Raw genomic sequence first — 22,432 nt, 5'->3', positions numbered from 1 at the left:
AGTATTCAAGGGGTGCTTTCACACTGCACTTCCGTTATTCTGATGATTTCTTACCTGGTAATTTGCGCATTATATCTGAGCTTTCACACGACATACCGGGCAGCTCCGGAATTCTGGTGGAATGTAGTGCAAGTATAGCGCTAATTTCCGCAATAAATGATACCAGAAATAATCTGTTAGCAAGGCTGCTAGCTGCTAGCTGCTGCCGCTCACGTGACAGGCATTTTAGCATGCAGTGCGTTCCCACCCTTTAGTCGTGCAGGTTTTTGTTTTTTGTTTTGCCTGACGAACGTTGTACCAGTATTTCGGCATCAGCTCTCCTAAAGGGAGAGGGCTTGCATGGTGATGGGACAAGATCTTAGACCTCCTACACAGTGGGGTACAGTGTGCATGGGTGAGGGACGAAAACAAGCTGTGTGAAAGTCAGTTGCGTGAAATCCTGCTAAATGGGAAAACATCCTCAGAATGCAAAGGCCTAGCTGAAGTCACAGCCAGGTCATCAGTCTTGACTGTGGTGCAGAGGAACAAGACTGATTAACAGGTAAGGCAAGTGAATAGGCAGGTTGTAGGTTCGGTTGTATTCTAATGCAGTTGTGGATGTTTTATTCTAATGTTAATTATTAGGATCTTACATTCACAGTTCTGTTATATTCCTAATGTAAAAAGGTTTTGCTGCAATGCATCTTGAACCATTGTGCTCCAGTGTACTCGAGTTCTCTGTGAACATAAGAGCTGGGTGAACCTATGAATCATGTTATTTGTAAAGTTAACTTGATTTTGTTTTATGACATTAGGGGTTTCCAGCCTGTCACTGTTTTTGGTTGCAATCCAATTGGCAAATTCAAGTTCTGATTTGAAATTGATTTGGAGGTCTTGTGCAACCAACCCCTTCCCCCCCCCCAAATTCAGATTTTTTGTGATAGGGAAAATGATGGGAAAATACACTAGAAAGTGAGAGATAACATCTGCTTGATACGACATCACCTAACCTTTGTGCAAACAAATCAGAATGAATGCTCAATAAATAGCTGATGTCAAATAATCTCCCCACAAACAAATTGAGATGTATGCTCAATAAACAGATTGTCTGGAAGCAAGCCTGGACATTATTAGCATTATTTTCCATCATTCAACGGAAATATTAAAGGGTGGCATACACCTCCTCATGTGTAGGAGCTCATCCTGAACCGGTCACCTGGTTGTGCAGGTGTTTAAAAAAAGATCTGATGTTGGAGGTGGAGATACCAGTATCACTCTGCTCCAGTTTAAATGGGTATGCTGCTACATGTGAGTAATGCACACACAAGTTATCTCCCAAGCACAAAACCTTCCCCAGGATAATACTGGCCTAACTTACAGGGTTGTTATAAGGATTATGAATGTATACGAAGAACTTTCAATGCTTTAGAAGCACTACAGAAGTAGCAGTAGTAGTTATACAGCCACAAGAGTGGCTGTATACTATAGCCAGCATGGATTTCTCACATTCCGCAATGTTAAATTGAAAATACCCACCCATGCCAATCTGATTCTTCTGATAAGCTCATTTTAAAACAAAACCTTACAAAACCTATAGTCCTGAATTCAGAAACGCTTGCTTAACAACCCTTTAAATTTTCATGGCGATACACAAAACAAACAGAGAGAATAGAGAGTTCAGAGTAAAAAGAGAAAAAAACCTTTTTGTCAGAGTTCTTATTTGTTAAAATTAATTAAAAATCAGCCATGTTCACAGAGTACCTATAATCCTGTTACTGACCTTGCCCCATACTCTGACTTTCCTTTAAAAGTTAAAAAAATGCCTAGCTGATTTTTAATTAATTTAAGAAATTTAGCGTTGAAGTCAATGATAAGTCTGGGCATGCTCAGTAAGAACCAGCTGTCAGTGTTCTAAAAGCCAGACTCACAGCTGCTTGGCTTGGCTGATCAGGGGGCCATACCCACACCAGACCTTTATTTCACTTTAGACAGTCATGGCTTCCCGCAAAGAATCCTGGGAAGTGTAGTTTGTGAAAGGTGCTGAGAAGAGACTCCTATTTCCCTGACAGAGTTCCAGGAGCCAGAGTGGTTTAACAGTCAGCCACTCTGAAGGTCTGTGAGGGGAACAGGATGTCTCCTAGCAACTCTCAGCACCCTTCACAAACTGTGCTTCCCAGGATTCTTTGGGGAAGCCATGCCAGTCTGAAGTGAAATAACAGTCTGGTGTGGATGTGGCCAGTGACAGCTTTGGTTTAAATTTGGGTGGGAGGCTACATGTGCCTGCTGTAAAATCAAAAGGTGGGGGAAATGCTGAAAACTGATACTGTTCACACTGTTTTCCTTTTGGAAAGGAAAGGGACTTCCCCTCTATCCAGTGCCAACCCATCCAATCTCCCCTCCCCCTCCTTCCTGCCCTCCTCCTCCCTTCCCTGCCGCTCCCCCAGGTCAGTTTCACCTATTCAAAGCATGATTGCACAGGAGTAAATCCCATTGAACTCAAAAAGCATGCAAATGATCAAACCTGCCCTCCCCTCCTCCTCCCTCCTATCCCCTTCCTCTTGTCCCTTCCTTTCTCCTTCTCCATCCCCTTCCAATCCCCTCCTCCCCTTCTCTCCCCTCTTCCTCCCCCATGGTCAGTTTTACCTATCCTAAGCATGATTGCATGGGAGGAAATCCCACTGAACTCAATAAGGATGCAAATGATCAGACCTGCCTTTCCCCTCTCCTCTCCCTTTCTCCTCCCTTCTTCCTCCCCTCTCCTCTTTGTTCTTCCTCCTCTCCTGCCCACTCCAGCCCTCCCTCCTTTCCTCTCTCTTCTCCTTCCCCCCATTGTCATTTCTACCTATCCTAAGCATGATTGCATTGGAGTAAATCCCACTGAACTCAATATGCATGCAAATGATCAAACCCGCCCCCTTCCCCTCCCCCTCTTGCCTGCTCCCATCCCCCTCCTCACCTCTGCCCTTCCTCCCCCTTTCCTCTTCATCCCCTGTGGTCAGTTTCACTAAGCATGATTGCAGGAGAGTAAATCCCACTGAACTCAATAAGCATGCAAATAATCAATCCATTCTCAGCAAACTTGCACAGGATTCCATTTCTTACCTCCCGGATTAAAAAGCAGAGAAATTCACTAATAGGCAAAAAACCTTGTGGTTTAAGAACGTACTTATAGCCAATAGATATTTCTATCCAACTTTAAAAAGCAGGAAAATAGGGCAGCTATAGTGAATGTACCAGGGAAGCAGGAGACCTGACCTCCTCTCTGAGATATTGTACTGCCCTACAAATTTGTAAAAATGCAAACACAATTTAGGTTGGTTGGTCTTTCACAATTCAATCCACTTTAACTAAGCTTGGAAGAATTTAGTAACATATGCCTTTGAGCATATGGTGAGTGGTGGCAATACCTGCGATCAGCCCAAATAACATAAACAATACAAATAATAATATTACTTTCATTATTCATCCTAGAAATCTGTGTCAAATTTATTTTTATTAATTTCAAAGCCTTTTTATTGGTCAGTGTAATATGATGATATTCTATTTCTGTTTTGGATGCATTAACAGTTGGATCTGAAACTGCAGTTTGATGTAAAATTAGACTGATTAATGTTGCTAGTTGCTGGAAAAAATAAATAAATAAAAATAAATAAATAAAAATAAATCTTGGCTGCCCAAGATGCATGTTTTCAGCGTGCTGTGCTTCAACCACTTCACTTAAGGAAAGGTGGGCATGGTCAATTAAAAACATAGAGCACACTTAGAAATTTGCTAGAATATATTTCATCTTCCACTGTTTTATCTTGTGCAAACTGAGACATTCCTCATGTCCATTGAAAACTATTCTACAGAATCGTCAGTGCCATTATTCCACAATTGTTTCTGGACTTTTTTAGTATTGCAAAGTGTTGCTGTACTTAACATATTCACAGAAACAGAAGCAAAAGAAAATGATTTACTATAAGAAACTTCACTAAGATTGCAAAATAAATCAAGCATATTTAAAGTGACTATCGGAACTATATCAACTGTCTTGATATTGTTGCTTCTTCCCAGCTCAAACAAGATCAGCACAGCACATATCTTGTTTATGTTCTTTGGGCTGATTGCAGGTGTTGCCACCACTCGCCATATGCTCAGAGGCACATGTTACCAAATTCTTCCAAGCTACTCAGGAAGTGGATTGGACTGTGAAAGACCAACCCAAATTGTGTTTGCATTTTTTGCACATTTGTAGGGCAGTACAATAGAGAGGAGGTCAGGTCTCCTGCTCCCCTGGTGCATTCACTATAGCTGCCCAATTTCCCTACTTTAATAGTTGGGTAGAAAAATCTGTTGGCTCTAGGTATGTTCTTAAACTGCAAGGTTTTTTGCCTATTAGTGAATAATAATAATACTGAAACAAACGTTTCTTATCCGTGCATTCTCAATAAGAAACAGTAGTTGTAATTAGTTCTGTCCCCAGCAGAACTAATTAACACTTCTGTATTCAGTGTGTTTTCTGTTTGTGAAGCATGCACCTTACTCCCTCTAGGCAATTTGCTGCACTTTTTTCCGATATACCTTTGAAAAATATTTGTATCATACTACTCTCACATCTGGAAGATAGGAAGTGTTTTTTTGCAATTACAAACTTGTAAAATCAGGAAAATAATGCTAAACTCAGTGTAATGACAGTATTAGAACTACAGTTTTGAAATGTAGGCTGCTGTTTTCCCAGTACAGTGTTTTGAAGATAACACTTGATTTAATCTCAGTGGCTGGGATCCTGCATTATTATGCATAAACAAATCCATGGACATCAGTGGGATTTAAGTAGGGGTAAGCAAGGACACAGATATGCCCCTATTATGGATAAAGAATTTTTGACAAGTATGTTAATATTTTCTCTTTAAAGCTCTATCATGTCTGGCACAGTGTTATTATTAGTTTCAGTTTACTTGTGTATTTGATGACTTTTAGTGCTCTCATGACAGTACTGTGGTTTGCTGCTCTTTCTTGTTTAAGTGGCAGGCTTTATTTTCTTGTTGCACAACAAGGATGCGGAAGTGCAGCCCTCCAGATGCAGTTGGACTCTAACGTACATCAGCCCCAGCCAGCATGGCCAGCAGTCAAGGATGATGGGAGTTGTAGTCCAACAACTTCTGGAGGATCACAGATTCTCTATTCTGGCTGTATGAGATGCAAACATAAAGATAGATGTTTTTGCAACTTTTGCAATTCTCTTTAGTGTAGGCAAGACACCTTCCCTGTCAATTGTTTTATTCTTTATACCAGAAGCAGCCAACATAGTTACCTGTGCAGATGTTGTTGGACTACAGCTCCCATCAGCAGCAGCCACCATGACCAGTGGTCAGGGATGATGGAATTGTAAGTTCAACAATATCTGGGGGACACCATGTTGGCTCCCTCCTTTAAATCAACTAACAAACAGGATAGTCAAATTAACCTGTCACTCAGAACAATTGATCATATTTACCTGTAAAAGATGTGTTTCACTAAATTTGATGGGGTTCAATTTTGGACACAGGAGCTACAATTGTAGGAGAAGAGGCCAAGTAGGGAATTATTGTTGAAAAAATGATTATTTGTAATGTAACAATGAAGCAGGGATGAATCTTGACATACTACAGGTGGATCAGCTTTGGGATGTTGGTCAGTATTGTGTATGAGACTTCTCCTGAAGTTCCATACAGTATTTTTCTTTCCTGGATTTCATTACATATCACACTGTAAATAGCTAGAATACTCTTTTATTCTTCTTATGGGAGGAATAGGATATTCTCTAGGTCTTGCATCTGCACTGTGCTGCTCAGTGACGCTCCAGTCCACCTTTCCTTCTGCTGCCATCACACAACACTCTCTGGCAATGGCAGTTTCTTCTTCCCCTCCGCTATAGTTGTCGTTTGATAGCAGAGACTGAGCATTGCTTTCAACTCACAAGCATACATCATTACTTTTTTTGTCTATATCAGTGGATAACAGTATGTGTGGGCGGGAGTTGGGGTCGGAATGAACATCTAGCATTCTTTTTTAAAAAAAAATTCAGATTTTTCACATGCCATGTGTGTATCTGAAATCATTAAAGTGTTTCTCAAGAACATAAGAAGAGCCTGCTGGATTGAGCCAGTGGCCCATCTGGTCTAGCATTCTCACAGTGGCCAATCACATGCCTAAGGGAAGCCTGCAAGCAAGACCTGAGCGCAAGAGCACTCTCCCCTCCTGTGGGTTTCAGCAGTTGATATTCAGAAGCATAGTGCCTCTGACCATGGACGGAGAACATAACCATCATGTCTTAATAGCCTTATTGAATTTGTCTAATCCACTTCCAAAGCCATCCAAGTTGGTGGCCATCACTGCTTCTTGTGGGAGTGAATCCCATTATTTAACTGTGTGCTGTGTGAAGACATAGTTCCTTTTGTTTGTCCTGAATCTTCCAACATTTAACTTCATTGGATGCCCACAAATTCTAGTGCTATGAAAGAGGGGGGAAAACATTTCACTATCCACTTTCTCCCTGCCATGCATAATTGTATATACTTCTGTCACATCTTTGTCAACTGAGTGCAGTGTTTCCTCTCAAGTCTATTTCTAATTTAACAGAACACATATTCTAAAGTTGATTTGTCTGTTGCTTTAACTAAGTTTCCCTTTTTATCCATTTAGTTAGCCCTTTCTTTAGCATAAGCACTCTTTCAAGGTCCTTCAGATGCTTGGCTTTTCATATTTACGTATTTGTTTTAATTTGTCAGGCTCTGTGACTGCTTACCTACCTTACTGCATGTGATTTCTTTCATAGTTGTCATTGAGTGAACTTTCATTCAATATCTTACTAGAAAAACTGCAGGTTTCCGTTGCACCTTTCTGTTATCACCTTTTGAATTATTGCAGTCTTCAGGCCAGGTAACTCTGTGATATTCATGGCACAATAGACCTCATTCCTGATGGTGGTTTTTTTTTTGTCCATAACATTTTTCATTAAATACCAGTAGTGTAATTTGTGATGTTCTCTTTTGCAGGTTTGACAGATGAAAAAGTGAAGGCGTATCTTTCTCTCCACCCCCAGGTACTGGATGAATTTGTGTTAGAAAGTGTAAGTGCTGAAACTGTGGAAAAATGGCTGAAAAGGAAACACAACACAGAGGAAGGTAATATCTTAATAACTTTTAGAATCATTCTGCTAGTGATTAAGCTGTTTCTGGAATGGAATTTCTCTATACTCTCATTCTCCACAATGGAAGTTATAGGGCAGATCCCTGTGCCTGAACTAACTTTTGCAGGAAAGGAGTCTGTGGAACTGACACAAATAGCTCTGACAGGAGACAATTCTATGCCTTATTGATAAAATAAAAAACAACAAATTGCCAGGTACAGATGGCATCCATCCCAGAGTTTTTAAGTATATGTAACTTGTCCCTAACATCATCCTGCATAACTGAAACTGGAAAATAGTCAATGTAACACAAATTTTTAAAAAGCAAACCAGGGAGATCCTAGAAATTACTGGTCAGTTAGTTTAACACCTGTTTCAGGAAAACTGATAGAACACATTGTTAAAAATAGAATTACCAAGCATATAGAAGGACGGGTGTTGCTGACGCAGAACCAGTATGGCTTCTGCAAGGGTAAGTCCTGTCTCACTAATCAATTAGAGTAATGTGAGAGAGTCAACAAGCATATAGGTAAAGGTAATGCAGTTGACAGACTATACTTGAACTTCCAAAAAGCTTTTGACAGATTACCTCACCAAAGTCTTGTGAGTAAGCTTAGTAGTCATGGAATAAGAGGAGAGATCCTCTTGTGGATCAGGAGCTGGTTAAGAAACAGGAAGCAGAGAGTAGGAATAAATGGACAGTTCTCCCAATGGAGGCATGTAGAAAGATAAGTCCCCCAAAGATTGGTGTTGGAACCTGTGCTTTTTAACTTGTTCATAAATGATCTTGAGTTAGGGGTGAGCAGTGTAGTGGCCAAGTTTGCTGATGACATCATGGAAGGGCGGGATATAAATTCAATAATAAATAAATACCACTCCCATCAGCCCCAGCAAACATGGCCAATAGTGGCTACCCACTAGCAACATCTGGAGGGCCAAAGGTACCCCACACCTGCTCTACACTCACCATTGCCTTGGATGGTGTGTTGCACTTTCTCACTGACCTGGTTGCTTTGCTCTCCTCCCCTTCACATTAATCAGGTGTTGGCAAGTGGTCCCTCTTTTCTTCTTTAAAAATGTTCAGTGGTGTGGGTGCACCGCACAGCAAAATGCCTGTTGCTGCAAATGATCCAACCATGTCTGGAAATTTTCATTTCCTCAGAGTGCTTGGCAGTTCAGGTCAAAATGGAAAGGATGGGCAGCTGTGAGTCTCTATGCTGCTGCCTTGCTTCGCCACTATGAGAGACAGCAGTAGCACTGCTGCCCAGGAACTGAGGCATATATTGGAAATAGATCCAACCTTACATAAATTCTAGTGCAAAAGATCCACCCTGAAATAAATTCAGATTTCATCCATGTGTAAGGACTTCTCTCAGCGTTAAAAGGCCTTCCATTCCTTCTCTCCAGGTTTTTGAAAGGACTTGTGTTGTAGGGGATTTTGTGTGCAACTGTTTCCCCAACAAAACTGGACAGTGTGCTTCCTTTTCCCTGAAGATAGATTAATCTATTGAGAAATAAAGGACAGTTCAGAAGAATTAGAGTATTCCTGATCTTTAGACCAATTAGACCAAGGAAAGAAAATTGTCTTATAAAATTGCTAAAGCAAAGTGGTTTCAGAGAAAGCTTGTGTCCATTTCTCCTCAGACAACTGAGGTGTATTGTGAAACCCAACCCTGCAGAAACAGGTCTGACAGGATTTTGGGTAATATTAATAAGATTTTAGTACTGGGACCAGATCTTTGTGTGGCTCAAAACAACAACAACAAAGGAGGTGCCAGGCAAGCCTCTCTCAGAAGAGAGCCATAATCAGAGCACCACAACTGAGAAGGCCCTTTCCCCAGTTGCCAACTTGGTACGAGCATGTGGAGAGGGTCCTATGATGAAGACCCATGTGCAGGATAGCATGGTAAGCTTTATTAATTCAAGGTCCCTGGACCCCAGCCTTGTAGGATTTTTAAAAACTAATAAATAAGCACCAGCACTTTAAATTGTGCTTGGCAATGGATTGACTGTTTAGGAATTGATAAGGTGTATGTCCATCAACCAGTCCCAGTCAAAAGTCTAGCAGGATGTTTTGAAATAGTCCTTTTAAAAAATAAATCAAGTCCAGGAAGAACTGTAGCTCGTGAAAGGCACTCTGAGCCACCAAATCCACTTGGAACTCTTGGATCTATGGTACCCCAAAGATGCACACCTAGTTCTTGCAGGAGAGTGCAACTTCACTCCCAAGGCTAGATGAAGAACTACCACCAGCAGTCTTATCAGGACTGAGCTTCAGTTTATTGGCCTCATTTGGTCCATTATTGATTCCAGGTACCAGCTCAGCACATCTACTGCATCACCTGATGGCAGTTGTAAAGGAGAAATATTGTTGGGTGTTGTCAGCATAAAGATGGCACTTCCAAATAATGTAATGTAACTTTCTCTGTGCTGTTGGGGATGTTCCTTTTTTCACGGTTCCTGTCTGTCTGTATGCTCATAAGACTAGTGATAAATGGGGTGGGGGTAGGGACAAGACAGACCATCCCATTTACCCACTATGTTTTTATTATATGTCTTTTCAGACTGAAAGACAAGGGCTTTTTAGCAGGATTACTTTGCCTAATGCCAAAGTTGCAAGAGAATTTGAAGAAGAAGAAAAAAGCAAAATAATACCAGGATGCAACAAAACATTCTGTATTTTAATGTACACTACAGTCAGTGTGAGCTCTGTACTTGCTTGCCAAGACTGTTTTATTGACATTTGGTCTAAAAATTTGATGCAAGAACTTTACACACAATAAACAAACAAAAAACCAACAACCACTTAGACCTTCAAAGGTGACTCATCTGCCTATGTGAAACAGCCTCTTTTCTTCAAGGCTTCTTTCTCTATGCAAGCTGAGCATACCTCTATTGTCATAGAACAAAGATCTGTGATGAAACATCCTTGGAAGATCCCTTGAGGGGATTCATAACTGAATGTTGAGCTGAGCTGTGCAGATCTGCCTGAAGAAGCAAAGCAGGCATGGCACAAAGAAGTAGGATGGGGCTGTACTTTTCTGCATAATAGGTTTGGTTGTCTGTATATAGAGTCTCAAGTATTTTAAAGATAGTTACCCTTTCTGTTTTATAGTAAAGTGAATGCTTTTGTTTCAGTTTGGAGAGATTGCGTTGTATAAGTTGTGACATTAAACTCAGGGATTGTGCAGATATAAAGAAGAAAAGATGGAAAGCCTACTGAGAAGTGGGTGAATAGAATAAAAATTAGAGTTGCAATCTTTTCTTTCATATATTTCTTCTGAGTCCTCACACTTGGCTACATAGGTAAAATGAATATGTCACAAGGACTAATATAATTTTCATACTTTTTTTCTAGTTCAGTCATTTTCTCCACTTGATGTTTTGCTTTTTTTTTTAATGTTGGACATATTCTACTATGGATCTTTATTTCACAGCATCAGATTCTTGGAATTTGACAAGCAAATACCAAGATACTCAGATCCACTGTGGGCAACTGTTGCTTTGCCTTGGTAGCCTAATCAGTCATTTCCCCAGTGCTTTTACAAATGTTGAATTGTTTGCAGGTATGCTGCCATAGCTTAGCATGACAGGGATGTGAAGATAAGTGCAGCTGAATTATTCCTACACTTCTTGCTTACCTTCCCATAGCCTCTGCCTTCAAGTACCTTTCTCCCAGCCAAGCTGGTATATAAGTTGGCTGAGGAGAAAAGGGCCTGTGTGCTATCAGACTTCACGATGGCGGGGTGTGGGTAGGGAGAGCATTTAGCATTCTATACAGATGTTGAGAATTGAACCAATCTACTCTTGTTCTAAAAATCAGATTCCCTCATTGTTTGTTTTAGGTAGACCCCAGGTTTAAACAGACTACTCCTGTCATATTTAGTTTGAGCCGTAGTAAAAGGTAGAATATGATTCTAAACAGTTTAGTTCAAATATCCTGAAAAGAGAAAGGAATGTATGTTCTTGTCATTTTTCCAGTACTCATGTTTGTCCAGAGGACGTTTGAACATTTTCTCAGTGTAATATTTTTAGTCCCCAGAGTACAATAAATAAAATACGTCTCTAGTACAAATGTACGTATGTTGTAGTTACAGTAGGGTTCCTTCGGAGTGGATGAAATAGTTCCCTTGACGTAAATCTGTTCTACATTGGATTACTACTCTTTCCCATGTGGTAACCTATCATTTCTACTGCTAATGATCCCCTTACCCTTGTTGACGTTAGCAGAAGATTCCCAAGGGTTGTTTTTTCTTTTGTTTCCCTTGTCAGCTGGTATGAAAAGAGAGAACTGTTCAGTCTTGACTTCTCTGCAGATGTTGAGGATTGGACTACAAAGTTCAGCAAAAGTCTTGTTTGTTTTCATTGTACTCAATAACATAGAAACAAGAAAATGAGCCAGTGAGATATTTTATATTCTATGGCAGATTAATACTAAGAGAAGAGAAAATTTATAGGAATTTATTGTTTTTCTCATGATGCAAGATTATTGTTTCAAGGTTTTTGTTTTGTTTTGGCTTTTTTGTATAAAAGAAACTGAACAAATAACAGGTGAAAAAAGACACATCAGTCAGAACAGTGTATTAACTATTGAAGGGCAAATGCAAAGGAAACACAACCACTTGCATTCAGTTTGAAATCTTTCCAAAGATTGTACAGTATAGTGAAAACAAACACAGACTGTTACAATTTGTTCCTACGTTACTGAGCCAAAACTGTAGAGTTCTTACCCCAGCGCATCAGGTGTGTCCTCATTTTAAAATTCACAATTCCATATATATGTGGTAGGTAGGTAACCTGACAAGTAAAAATTAGTAGGTACTTAGCGAGTGCAGAATGTTGCTACAGCAGACACAAAGAAGTTTCTTAACTCTGTCCAAACCTGAATTTTGTATGTGAGACAGTCTGTCCCTTCATATAAGTAGAAGTGAGTGCCTTCTTTCTGAGGGAATAATCTAAACCCGCAGCCAGAAGCAGTGGGGCAGAACAGAGTAGTTGATTCATTGCTACATCTGAAGCCTGTGGCTTGAGCTAGCTAGTGCAGAAGGTGGGGCTACAGTTTTTAACCAGCTTGAGGCTGGCACAGCAGCCCCCATTAGACCCCTCTCTGGGAAAATAGCCAGCTTTGGATCCATTAGAGCCCATCGCCAACTTTGTTCCACCCCTGAAAAACTCCATTTTGAAGTCTTGTGATGTCTTAACACTCATGAGAACACTGCTGGCAGTAGCATAAACTAATACAATTTTGGTAGGTGCAGCAGGGATCTCTGTACTGGCAGAGTCTGGTGGAGGGATAGCTTTGCCTCATCCTAACTCCCTCCAGCAGCAGGGATCAGAGGTTAGGGTTGCTTTGTTAGTGCCAAATAATGTGCCAAGAAGGTAGTGTGCCAAATTATATTTGGCTTCTTGCTAAATATTCTGTGCAAACCAACCTGAAATGTATGCTAATTTATATTCTGCAAATTAATACTGTTATGCCATTTTTGTATGTTTTCATAATTTATTAGGTCCTTCAGAAAGGCCAAATTGAAGAAAATGTTAAAAACTTGTTTAAAACATTTCATTTAAATTAACCTTGCATATAATATTATTCAAAGGATGATTGTCCATGTAACAGAATCAGAATTATTTATATGTTTAAAACTGTTTTGAAATTGTGTTCAGGCAAGAAGTGTTAATAGAATGTTAGTAGGGGCAGATGAGGTATAACTGACATGGGAGGGTGTGTGTGAGTGAGAATTCCGAGGGGAGTTTTGAAGAGAAAAATTGTTGGGTTTGACAGTTACAGATAAATGGGATTAGGGATCAAGAAGAGAACAGTTAGTTAGAAGGGCTGGGGTTTTAGGGGAGGATTTCATTGGGATTAGTGGGGTAGGATAGGGACTATAACAATTTATTCATTTACTATCACATTTAACATTTTGCATATAATAAAGTTTATTTGTTTGATTCAAAATTCCATGTGTCAGCTTGGTCAACATACTAAGGTCCTATTCTGTACCTTTACCTATACCAATTTTACAGACAGATTACACTAGTGGTCACCTTTTTGGGGAAAAGGTGGTGGAACTGAAGCTTGTGGTTCAGAGGACATATCTGACTCAGGCTGAGGCGCGCTTCCTTGGGATTTCCTGATCCAGGCATTTGGGAATCAAGAGGTGGTAATCCCAGGGACACAGGAACATTGTAGTCCACCACTTGTCTGAGATTTTTATCACCTTTCCTTCTCTCTGCCTACTTCCACCTATCCACAGATTCACTTTGTGTTTTTTCTTAAAGAAAAGTATGGAGTAAGGATCTCAGAAGGCCAATAGAGGAATTCTGCTGGGACAAAATCTGGAAACTGAGCCTACTGATTTCTTAGTGCAAATCTCAGCATATAACTCCTAGATATCTAATAAATCAGAGATGGGCAGGCTTCAGGGTTGTTGGATACACTTTCCCCCCCAGAGCTCCAGGATTTTCCAACTAGAGCCAGGTGCAAAAGACATGGTTAGGATTAAATAACGGGATGCCTGTGAGGATATTCTGAGCCTACAAATTCATTTTCAGTACAAGAACTGGACTGAAATCTGAGTCCTTCCACACAAAAGTCCACTCCTGGTTAGCTCTCCTCATTTCAGCAACCTAATTAAATTGTTGTTGCACTTTTTAAACAATTGGGAATCCAAAACTATTGCTGATCTACTGTAAATCACCCCAGAATCTACAAATAGATGAATACCTTCTGCCCGCCCTTTTGTTCTATTATATTACAAACAAGGCTCTAGGACTAATTAGGGTGCAATCCTAATCCCAAGATGGTAGTGATGGGGCTTGCTCGCCGGCGCAGAAGGTGAGGCAGAAGAAGATGCCTCTTCACTGTGCCACCTCCCAGACTGGTGCAGCAAAGAGGTCCAGATTGGGGTCATTGCTGTTTTATGATGGCAGCAGGCCCTGCCCTTAAAATGCCCCATTTCAGGGAGTTCCTCTTGTGACTGTCAGTGGGGATGCAGCCACCAGTAGCTTCCATTTGCCCATTGGGTGGGTAGATTGGGACACTCTCAACTGGTGGAGCTCCCCTGTCAGCAGGGCTGAGTGGAAGAACCTCCATTTCATCCAAACTCCCTCCAGCATGTCAGATCAGGGATTTGGATTGTTCTGTTAGAAGGAATGTGGGAACAAGAGCATGTTATACTACATATGGTAGCTTTGCCCAAAGGTATCACAATTTGGGAAAGGTTTTAGGTACAATTAGTATTATTAAGTTCCTAAGGACCCTGAGTTGTTTTTATTCAAAGGAGCTACACATAAGGACAGTTATATATCTTAGTGTTGGTTAGGATAGTATTACCAGGTACTGGAAAACAGAAGCCTTTAAGTCTAAAGATCAGGGAAAGAATGTTGTTTGATACCTTTTTGTTTCAGCAAAGATAAGCAGATTTCTCTATAATCTGGTTGCCCTCTTTGAAGTTTATGAAAGTTTCAGATTTGATCTTCCCTATACTTAGTAAATACACTTCTATTTGTGTATATTTGTTTGTGAACTTCCTCAGACAGTTCTTTTTAATTTACAGTTTGTTCTCATATGAATTGACTTCAAGTAGGGGAAGAGGTTAGGGAGTTAGCTGTTTTCTTTTTGTGGGGCTATTAATTTATACTGCAATGTATTCATGCATAGATGTTACTTTTTGGTGAGCATGTGTTTAGGATTTCATTCTTAATTGTATTTTTTTAACTGGTGAATATCTTTTTTAGAAATTGTATTTTTTTTAACATGGAGTCTATCTTTTGGTGTTCTTAAGCTTTTCTGCTGCTCTTAAGAGAAGGATCGTGACTCAGTGGTAGAGCACATACTTTGCATGCAAAAGGTTGCAGATTCAATCCTTGGTGTCTCCAGGTAGTGCTGATAATGTTCCCAGTCTGAACCTGGAAGACCTAAGTCAGTGTTGACAGTACTGAACCAGATGGACCAATGGTCTCACTCAGTACAGTAGGGCCCCGCTTCCCGGTGCTTCACTTCCCGGCGTTCCGCTAATGCGGCGGCTTTCATTCCCCCTTTTAAAGCTGATTTTGCCGCTTTTGCGGCATTTTGGAATCATTTTCGTGCAGCGTGCCCCATTATACTCAATGGAGTTCTGCTTTACGGCGGGGGTCCAGAACGGAACCTGCCGTATAAGCGGGGCCCGCCTGTAGAAGGAAGCTTTCTGTGTTTCTTTGTTCTATAGATAGAATTTTTTTTTAAAGGGAGTTGTGTGCCCCAGTGTTGGCGATGGACAGCAGATCTTTCAATGAAAAAGAAAAAGAATTGATGACTATTTGGTTCATGAGATAATGTGGCATGACTGTGGAAGAGAAAGTAGCCTGCCCCACCTTTTAAAAAAGACTTCATGAGTACTTCCTCACTTTTGTAGTAAAGCAGGATAAAAATCAGATTTTAACAAAGTAAAAATAAAATTTAAAAAATAACAGTTCATAGGAATTGAATTTTGAATACATTTGAATTTTGTTTTAATCTCATTGGTTCATTGCTGTGAGCATATCATTTGAAGAGGAAAGGCAGGGTTGAAATGTTAAAACAAACAAATAGTAGATTCCTGGAGCCAGCACTGCCTGGAGCTCTTCAATGTGTTAAGAGCTGAACGAGGCTAAGAATCAATGGCTGGTGCCCCACAGATACAGAGGATGGTTCTGTCATAGATATAGAGGATGCTACAGTCATTCTGCCCAGGAGAAAAGGAAGTTGGAGGAATGACATCAGATTGGAATGGGATAAACCAGAGGCAGGAAATATTCGGATCGTAATAAGCTGCCCTGAACCTATTGTACAGGGTAGAGTATAAACTGAAATCTCATTTGGAGTGACTCCCTAGCTTGGACTTTCCCTCCAACAACATATTGTAGTTCCATTGTTGGAAAATGTGATGTCCTTGAAACAGAAGGATTCCTTCATGGAAGATGTCAATTCAGTGCAACAAATTTGTAGCAACTGAATGTTTTGTTGGGCTAGAAAGGTTCCTAGCTGCATCTTTCTAAAGAGTCAAACCTTCACGTTCTTAATCCCCTTGCCATTTCAGATGTACTAACCATGATGATAAGATTTAAAATTAATTACTATACATGCTTCTACAGAATGCACATTGACTTTCCAGCATGGAAAAAATGAGAACTTTGTTAAAAGCATGTTCTTTGGTTTCACAAAACTATCTTCTCTGTTTGTTTTTGTATAGTCTAGGACTTGATAGTGAAGAGTTCTTTGCTGGCCATTGGCTACTCCAGACCACTGCACTTCATATTATACTTCACTTGCCTAGTGGGGGGCTGTAAGGAACAGTTTTTGCAGTCTTAGTTTTAGTTAGAGATAGGTTTGAGTCTGGAGCATGGCTGAAGAAGGTTGCTAAGTGATTTCCAGCTAGCAGAAGCATCTTCTAGGATAGTGGATTACTAGACTGATGTTGCTTGGGATGAGAACTGTTGGCCTGCATTCTTGCTTCCCATCTGCTCAACCTGTATATTTGTACATAAACAGATATCACAAAAAAGCTGTAATTTTCTAGTAGTCAGAGCAAATGTGACCATGTGTAACTGTCCCTTAAATGCCCAATTGCTCAGGGAAGTAGAGAGGGTGTCAGGCAGAGGGTTCATTTGTAATTGTAGGTAAATTATAAGCTTGTGGGTTGATCTAGGCAGAACTCTTGCAGTGCACAGAGGCATCTAAAATGCTGAAATATAGCATAGAGGCAGGTAAGTGGCAACTCCTAGAAAGTATTGAGGTTACTATGCAGAAAAGGGAAGAAAGCTTAAGTAGCATGAAAACCTCACAAGTAACACCAGACCGATTTATTATGTCTGAACTAGGCACATGAGAAGAAATGAAAGCCTCAGTAGACCAGCAGCTGCAAGGGGCATCAGAAGTGGCCTTAGATTCTATGCTAGAATCTAGTATTCGAACACATGTTGAAATTAGTATAATGAACTGAAGAGATGGATGGGCATAATACAACATTTTGAAAAACTAATTTCTTAAATGATAGATAAATTTAAGTCTAAATCTAAATAAATTTAAGCAGTGATTGCTCATCAGGTATGGTGCTGTTGCATCATATGTAGCTTTTCACAAAACTTCAGTTTTTGTGTAAAAGTATGCAAAGATTTAGGGCACAGTCCAGCTCACCTTTCTGCTGGGCTGGGGTGAGTTGGATGCTGCAGAGCTCTGGCTGCGCTGGCCTCTGTCAACAGGAGCACTCTGCCACAGCAGAGATGTGGCTCTGCCAGGATGCTGCTGGACAGATGGCCCGGTGGAAGCCCCAAAACCCAGGGGTTCTGGAGGCGTGGTGTGGCGGAGCCATGGGGGGGACATATGTGAGATCCTTCTCGCTCCCAGATCCCTCTCCTGGCTCCCGATCCCCTGGTAAACTCTGTCAGTCAAAAGGCTGGAGCAGTAAAATATTTGTTCTCTGTTGTGGCCTATGGGAAGCGCTTACTCCATGGGATGCCTGTTTCCCAGAGCTGATGCTTCCCAGCTGGCTCATGTTCATGGCTTCCAATGGAGCCGGTGTTCAGCCAGGCCAGTGGCTCCTGAGTGGGAGGAGGATCCCGTGGAGCTTTCTGCCAGTTCCTCCTCCACCGGTCCCCCGGCAGTTGGATTGCTCTCCCCATCACTTTGGCTCAACAAAATATTGTCCCACTGAAGTAAGCATTTCATGATATAATGAGATAATGATCAACCCAGAATCCAGAGCGTTTCATTATTAAATAAATCTGTATTATATAACCACTCCAAATTACAGAATAAACTTTAAAATAAAATTAAAATCTTGACATATAGAAGTTGATTTCTCCTGAACTTTTAAAGCAGAAATTAGAGATTGGTTGAAGCAGCTACGCACCTCTAAGAACTCCTTAAGAAAATATTAACCTTCTGTTAGAGTGGTACGACAATGGAACCTATTACCTAAGGAGGTGGTGGGTTCTCCAACACTGGAGGCCTTCAAATGGCAGCTGGACAGCCACCTGTCGTGTATGCTTTAATTTGGATTCCTGCATCCAGCAGGGGGTTGGACTCCATGGCCTTCCAACTCTACGATTCTATGATTCTATAATAATCTGAAACCTGTTGTGGGGAAAATTCATACGATTTAGGGATCTTGCCTCTGGTTCCATCTAGGGATAAATGGGTACATGAATAGAGTGATAATTATGATAAGAAGACAGTGATGATTGAGACTTAAGAATTTATTGCAAGCACATAGTGCAGGGGTATGAAACCTTTTTGGCTCCATGGGGCAGATCCTTATCAGGATCTACCTTGCAGGCCAAATTTGACAGGCGGGTAAAGTTTAGTGTCTTGCTACCTGCAAGGTGCTTTGAAACCTTCGGGATTTCAAAGTGCAGCCAAACTAAGTGGGATTTAATCCTGCTCCCCCCCCCCCCCGATTAAATGTTGCTTAGTTTGGCAAGACTTAGTACAAACCCCTTCCTGATTCAGGAAATGGTTTACATTGAAACTGCTGCTAAAGCAAAGGGGGGGGAAAACCATTTTAGCAGGAGTTTCCCTCCTACTTAGCACTGGGTTCAGGTGTGCGAGAGAGTTCCCTGCAGGGAGCATTCATGTGCACTTGAACCCTACAGGATTGATCTTCTCCTTGCAGGCCAAATGAAGAAGCCTGGCATGCCAAGTTTGGCTCCCAGGACGGAGGTTCCATGCCCCTGATATTAATGCTTAATGAGCTAAGTTGCCCTGAATGTTTTTACTTCTTTTACTGGTAATCTACCCTTTTTGGAAGGATGTCAAATAATGAGAGTGCTACTTCAGTGTACACTGCAGTACGAATACAGACCTGCTCCTGTCTCAGTGCTTTTATGTGATTTTGCTTCTGGTCTGGTGATCTGGGGAATGGACACATCTGCAGAGTGAAGCAAGCAGGAACGCAGGTTTGAGTCTATATGATGACCAGCCCTGTGGGCCTGTCTGCTCCTTGCCACAATCCTCTGTTTGTGCCACTTGTTGTATACCTGCCTTTTGCTAGGCACCCATGTTTGGAAATAGAGTGTCATCGCATACCTAAGAATCATGTGAGAACTAGCTCTCTCAGCATCTCCTTCACGATCATTACACTTTTAAAAATTAAAGTACTAACCCTCCTCATTAAGTGGCAACATAATTTGTACCAGAGATCCTTGGGAAGAGTGCAATTTGTAACACAAATTTGTGATTCAGATACTGTGACTACACTCTCAAACCCAGTGCTTTTAGCAGCGTTGGAGTTATTTTAAGATGAACATGTTTCCAAGGGTCTGGCATGTAGATTCAGTCAACCTGCAAGCCACCTATGAACTGTCCTTTTTTCTCTAGCACGAACTGCAAGCTAATATGAACCATTAATTAATCTGTTGAATAGATTTTAATACTTTAAGCTTACGAAAAATAAGCATTACATTGAAAATAAGGATGTGCAATGAAAAAAACTGCTAAAGATACTATGATGCAATAGACATTTTTGTTAACTTGAAAGCAGCAGCAGAATTGTACAACCTTGAAAAAGTTTTTTAAAATAAAAATCTTGTTCTAAGATCATCCCAGAACTTTCCTAGGGTATTTGATTGTTTGCTTCCTTTCCTTACAGATGATTCAACTCCTAAGCATACCAGCAGGGTAAGTACTGTACAGTTGTGCCTCTGTTCCCCAGAAAGTAAAACTGTCTCAGCAGCCTTCTGTTAATTTGAAATGTTTCTCCTTGTGTGCTGTGGTTCATTCATCGGATGAACTCCAGAGAAATTGGTGGTGAGCACACTAACAACTTTCAAACCAGTTAAAACAACAGTATTCAGAATATTAGGAATTAATAAGGGCACGGCACACTGCAACCAGATGTAATAAAACTGTGATTAGGAATAAGTGAACTACCTTCAGTTTGCTCTAAAAATTAATTGAGTGTTAAGACTGAACACTAAGCTACCCAATTTTTCTGTTCCCCAAATTTCCTCACCTTTCCCATTCCCCTGACTTCCATTGTCAGTCTTTCTCTCTCCTAACCCCAAAAAAGCCTTACCTTGAGGAAGTGGGAGGTGGCTAACAGGTCTGGATGGCAGGAAAGGCACCATGGGGACTGGATCTGAGCCTAGTTTACATGTTAGCCTTCTCCCCTTTCAAGTACCAGCTCTCCCTTGCACAATGTCTTCAGGAGGAAGTAACTTGCATTGTAGAAAGAATTTATGGTAATGGAGGGCTTAAGCAGTCACTGTTTCCCTTGAAACTGTCCTGTTCACAGAGCTGCTTTTGCCTCTGCTTGTATTCTGGATTTATGCTTACTTCACAAATGTTGGGCTCAGGTTCAAGCAGCTGGGGGGAGTTTTAGGGATAAAATGTCTGGATAAAAACTTATTTTCTTCCTGATCCTTTGTCAGCAAATCACCCCCTTCCAAGAGGATTATGTATAGAAGGGCTGTCAGGTTAATGTTGCGCATGGCTGCAGTGTAATGTGCAGTTTTCTCCTAAATAATAATCTACACTGCTTTTCTTAACTTTGAGTGAGGTTATTGTGTACTCCAGGGTGCTGCTGTGCATACAGAAATCCCAGTGTACAATTTAATGGGACTGTCTGGATTACAGCCAGAAGAATTAATATTTCCCATGCAATTACATATTGAACTGCATTTGGATCTCTTAACCTCATCTAAGAAATCAGGAACGGGTGGCTCTACATGAGTGCCCAATCCTAAGTGATCTTCCTGAGTTTGCGAGTGAAGAACTGTACAAATGGGATGTGCATACAGTTGGATATCTGCATTAAGTATGTTTTATATACTTGGAAGGGGAGACATTTGTGTTGGTCCTTTACCACATAAAGGTTTATGAACTGGGGCCTACTCTCAAATTAATTTTGGTTCTTCTGGTTCACAGAGGACATTCAATAATTGCTATGTCAACTTGAAACTTTCATAAAAAGAAATGGCATAGTTATGCTGCTGGAAATGTAGCAAACTTTTAACCAGCTTCCCAAACAATGTACATTATGAGCATATCACTTAATAAAAAACATTATTGTTGTGAAAAGCAGCTCATAGATGGAAATACCTTAAATTATTAAACATTGAAAAATGGAAATGTACTTAACATTTTGTAGCTAAACCATTTTCCCATGTACCATAAAAACCTGACTAACAGTGAAAAGGAAAAGTAGACTCCTAGCTCTTATTAAAGCGTCCTGCCAAAATTTCTCAAGAGAGTTCATCCAAGCAGTCTTCGTTTTATCATTATATCATTATCAGTCTGAGCTGTAAGAGTCCTATTGTACAGATGTGCTAAATAATATAAAAGTCAACTCCTTAAAAATGGAAAATACTTGCATGAGGTTGTCCTGGTAACATAACTTTGTTCTTCCCAAGAATAATGTTTTTTGCTTTTTCTGAGTAATGGGATATAGGGAGTGAGAACTGTGGACACTTGCCTCCTGTCTTACTACATTATTTGCCCCATATTATTTTTTTCTCCATATTACCACAAGGCTTTCTTGACGTTGAGTGGATCTCAATTCATTGCTAAGGATTACTTAGAGAAACGTCAACATGAGGTATTCTTTTTCTGCAGCTCTTACAGTTGTTTTAATAAATATTAGGGCTGTGCACCAGATCTGGCTGAGTCTTGAACTGAACTGGGCTGATTCAGGAGGATTCGAGCTTTGGTTCGATTGGATCAAAACAGCCCTGGATGACCATGGTCAGGTTGTCCCATCCAGGGTAACAGGTGAGAGGGGAAACAAGAGACAGGTAGCAGCATCTATAAAGAGCAGCATGGGGCTGTTTGGAAGAGGGCTTTCAAAAGGGCCACACTGCCTTTGACTGTCCATGTCTGTTCCCAGTTGGGGAATTTGCACATGTAGCCAAACTCTGTAGGGTTCAACCCTTTTGTTCAATTCTGCTGGCTACAGGGGTCTGTTTTGGCAGGAGGGACTACACTGGGAAACAGTGCCGAGCAGGATTGAACCCTCTGCTCCCCAGCTGATGAGCAGATGGTTCAGTCTTGCTGCCTGCAGGGCTGTGGGGGGGAGGGAAAGAGGAAACTGTGTCTCCTTCCCACACTCCCTCTCCTATGTGACATAGGACAGAGGTCTGCAATTCCAGGGCTCCATGCGTCCCTCAGTCTAATTTCATGTGGCCCTTCACCTAATTTGAATGAGGCTGATGAGAGAAAAAATGGAAGGGGTGGCAGAAACAGAAAGAAAAGGGGGCAAAAAGAGAGAGAAATGAGGTGTCCAGAGTTTTCCGTGCAATCCTTCCCCGCTCCAGACTGAACTATTTATTTATTTATTTATTTAAAAT

General features: G+C 40.8%; 1 protein-coding gene across 5 annotated transcripts in view; it reads left to right on the top strand.

Annotated features, from left to right (window-relative positions):
* Positions 1-22,432, top strand: part of PDE10A (phosphodiesterase 10A) — a 205,405-nt gene that overhangs the window by 68,396 nt on the left and 114,577 nt on the right. For 3 of the 5 annotated variants that reach the window (XM_061624353.1, XM_061624352.1, XM_061624350.1), the window contains exons 2-4: positions 6,999-7,127; positions 19,738-19,766; positions 21,619-21,684. In XM_061624353.1, the coding sequence (XP_061480337.1) occupies positions 6,999-7,127; positions 19,738-19,766; positions 21,619-21,684 (224 nt within the window). The remainder of the gene's footprint in view (positions 1-6,998; positions 7,128-19,737; positions 19,767-21,618; positions 21,685-22,432) is intronic. The other 2 variants (XM_061624354.1, XM_061624351.1) reach the window with 1 other exon arrangement.

The sequence above is a fragment of the Rhineura floridana genome, chromosome 4, assembly GCF_030035675.1.
Source record: "Rhineura floridana isolate rRhiFlo1 chromosome 4, rRhiFlo1.hap2, whole genome shotgun sequence".
In the NCBI taxonomy this organism is placed as follows: domain Eukaryota; kingdom Metazoa; phylum Chordata; class Lepidosauria; order Squamata; family Rhineuridae; genus Rhineura; species Rhineura floridana.
Note: the sequence above shows the minus strand (reverse complement) of the source record. Positions and strands in the feature narration are given on the sequence as shown.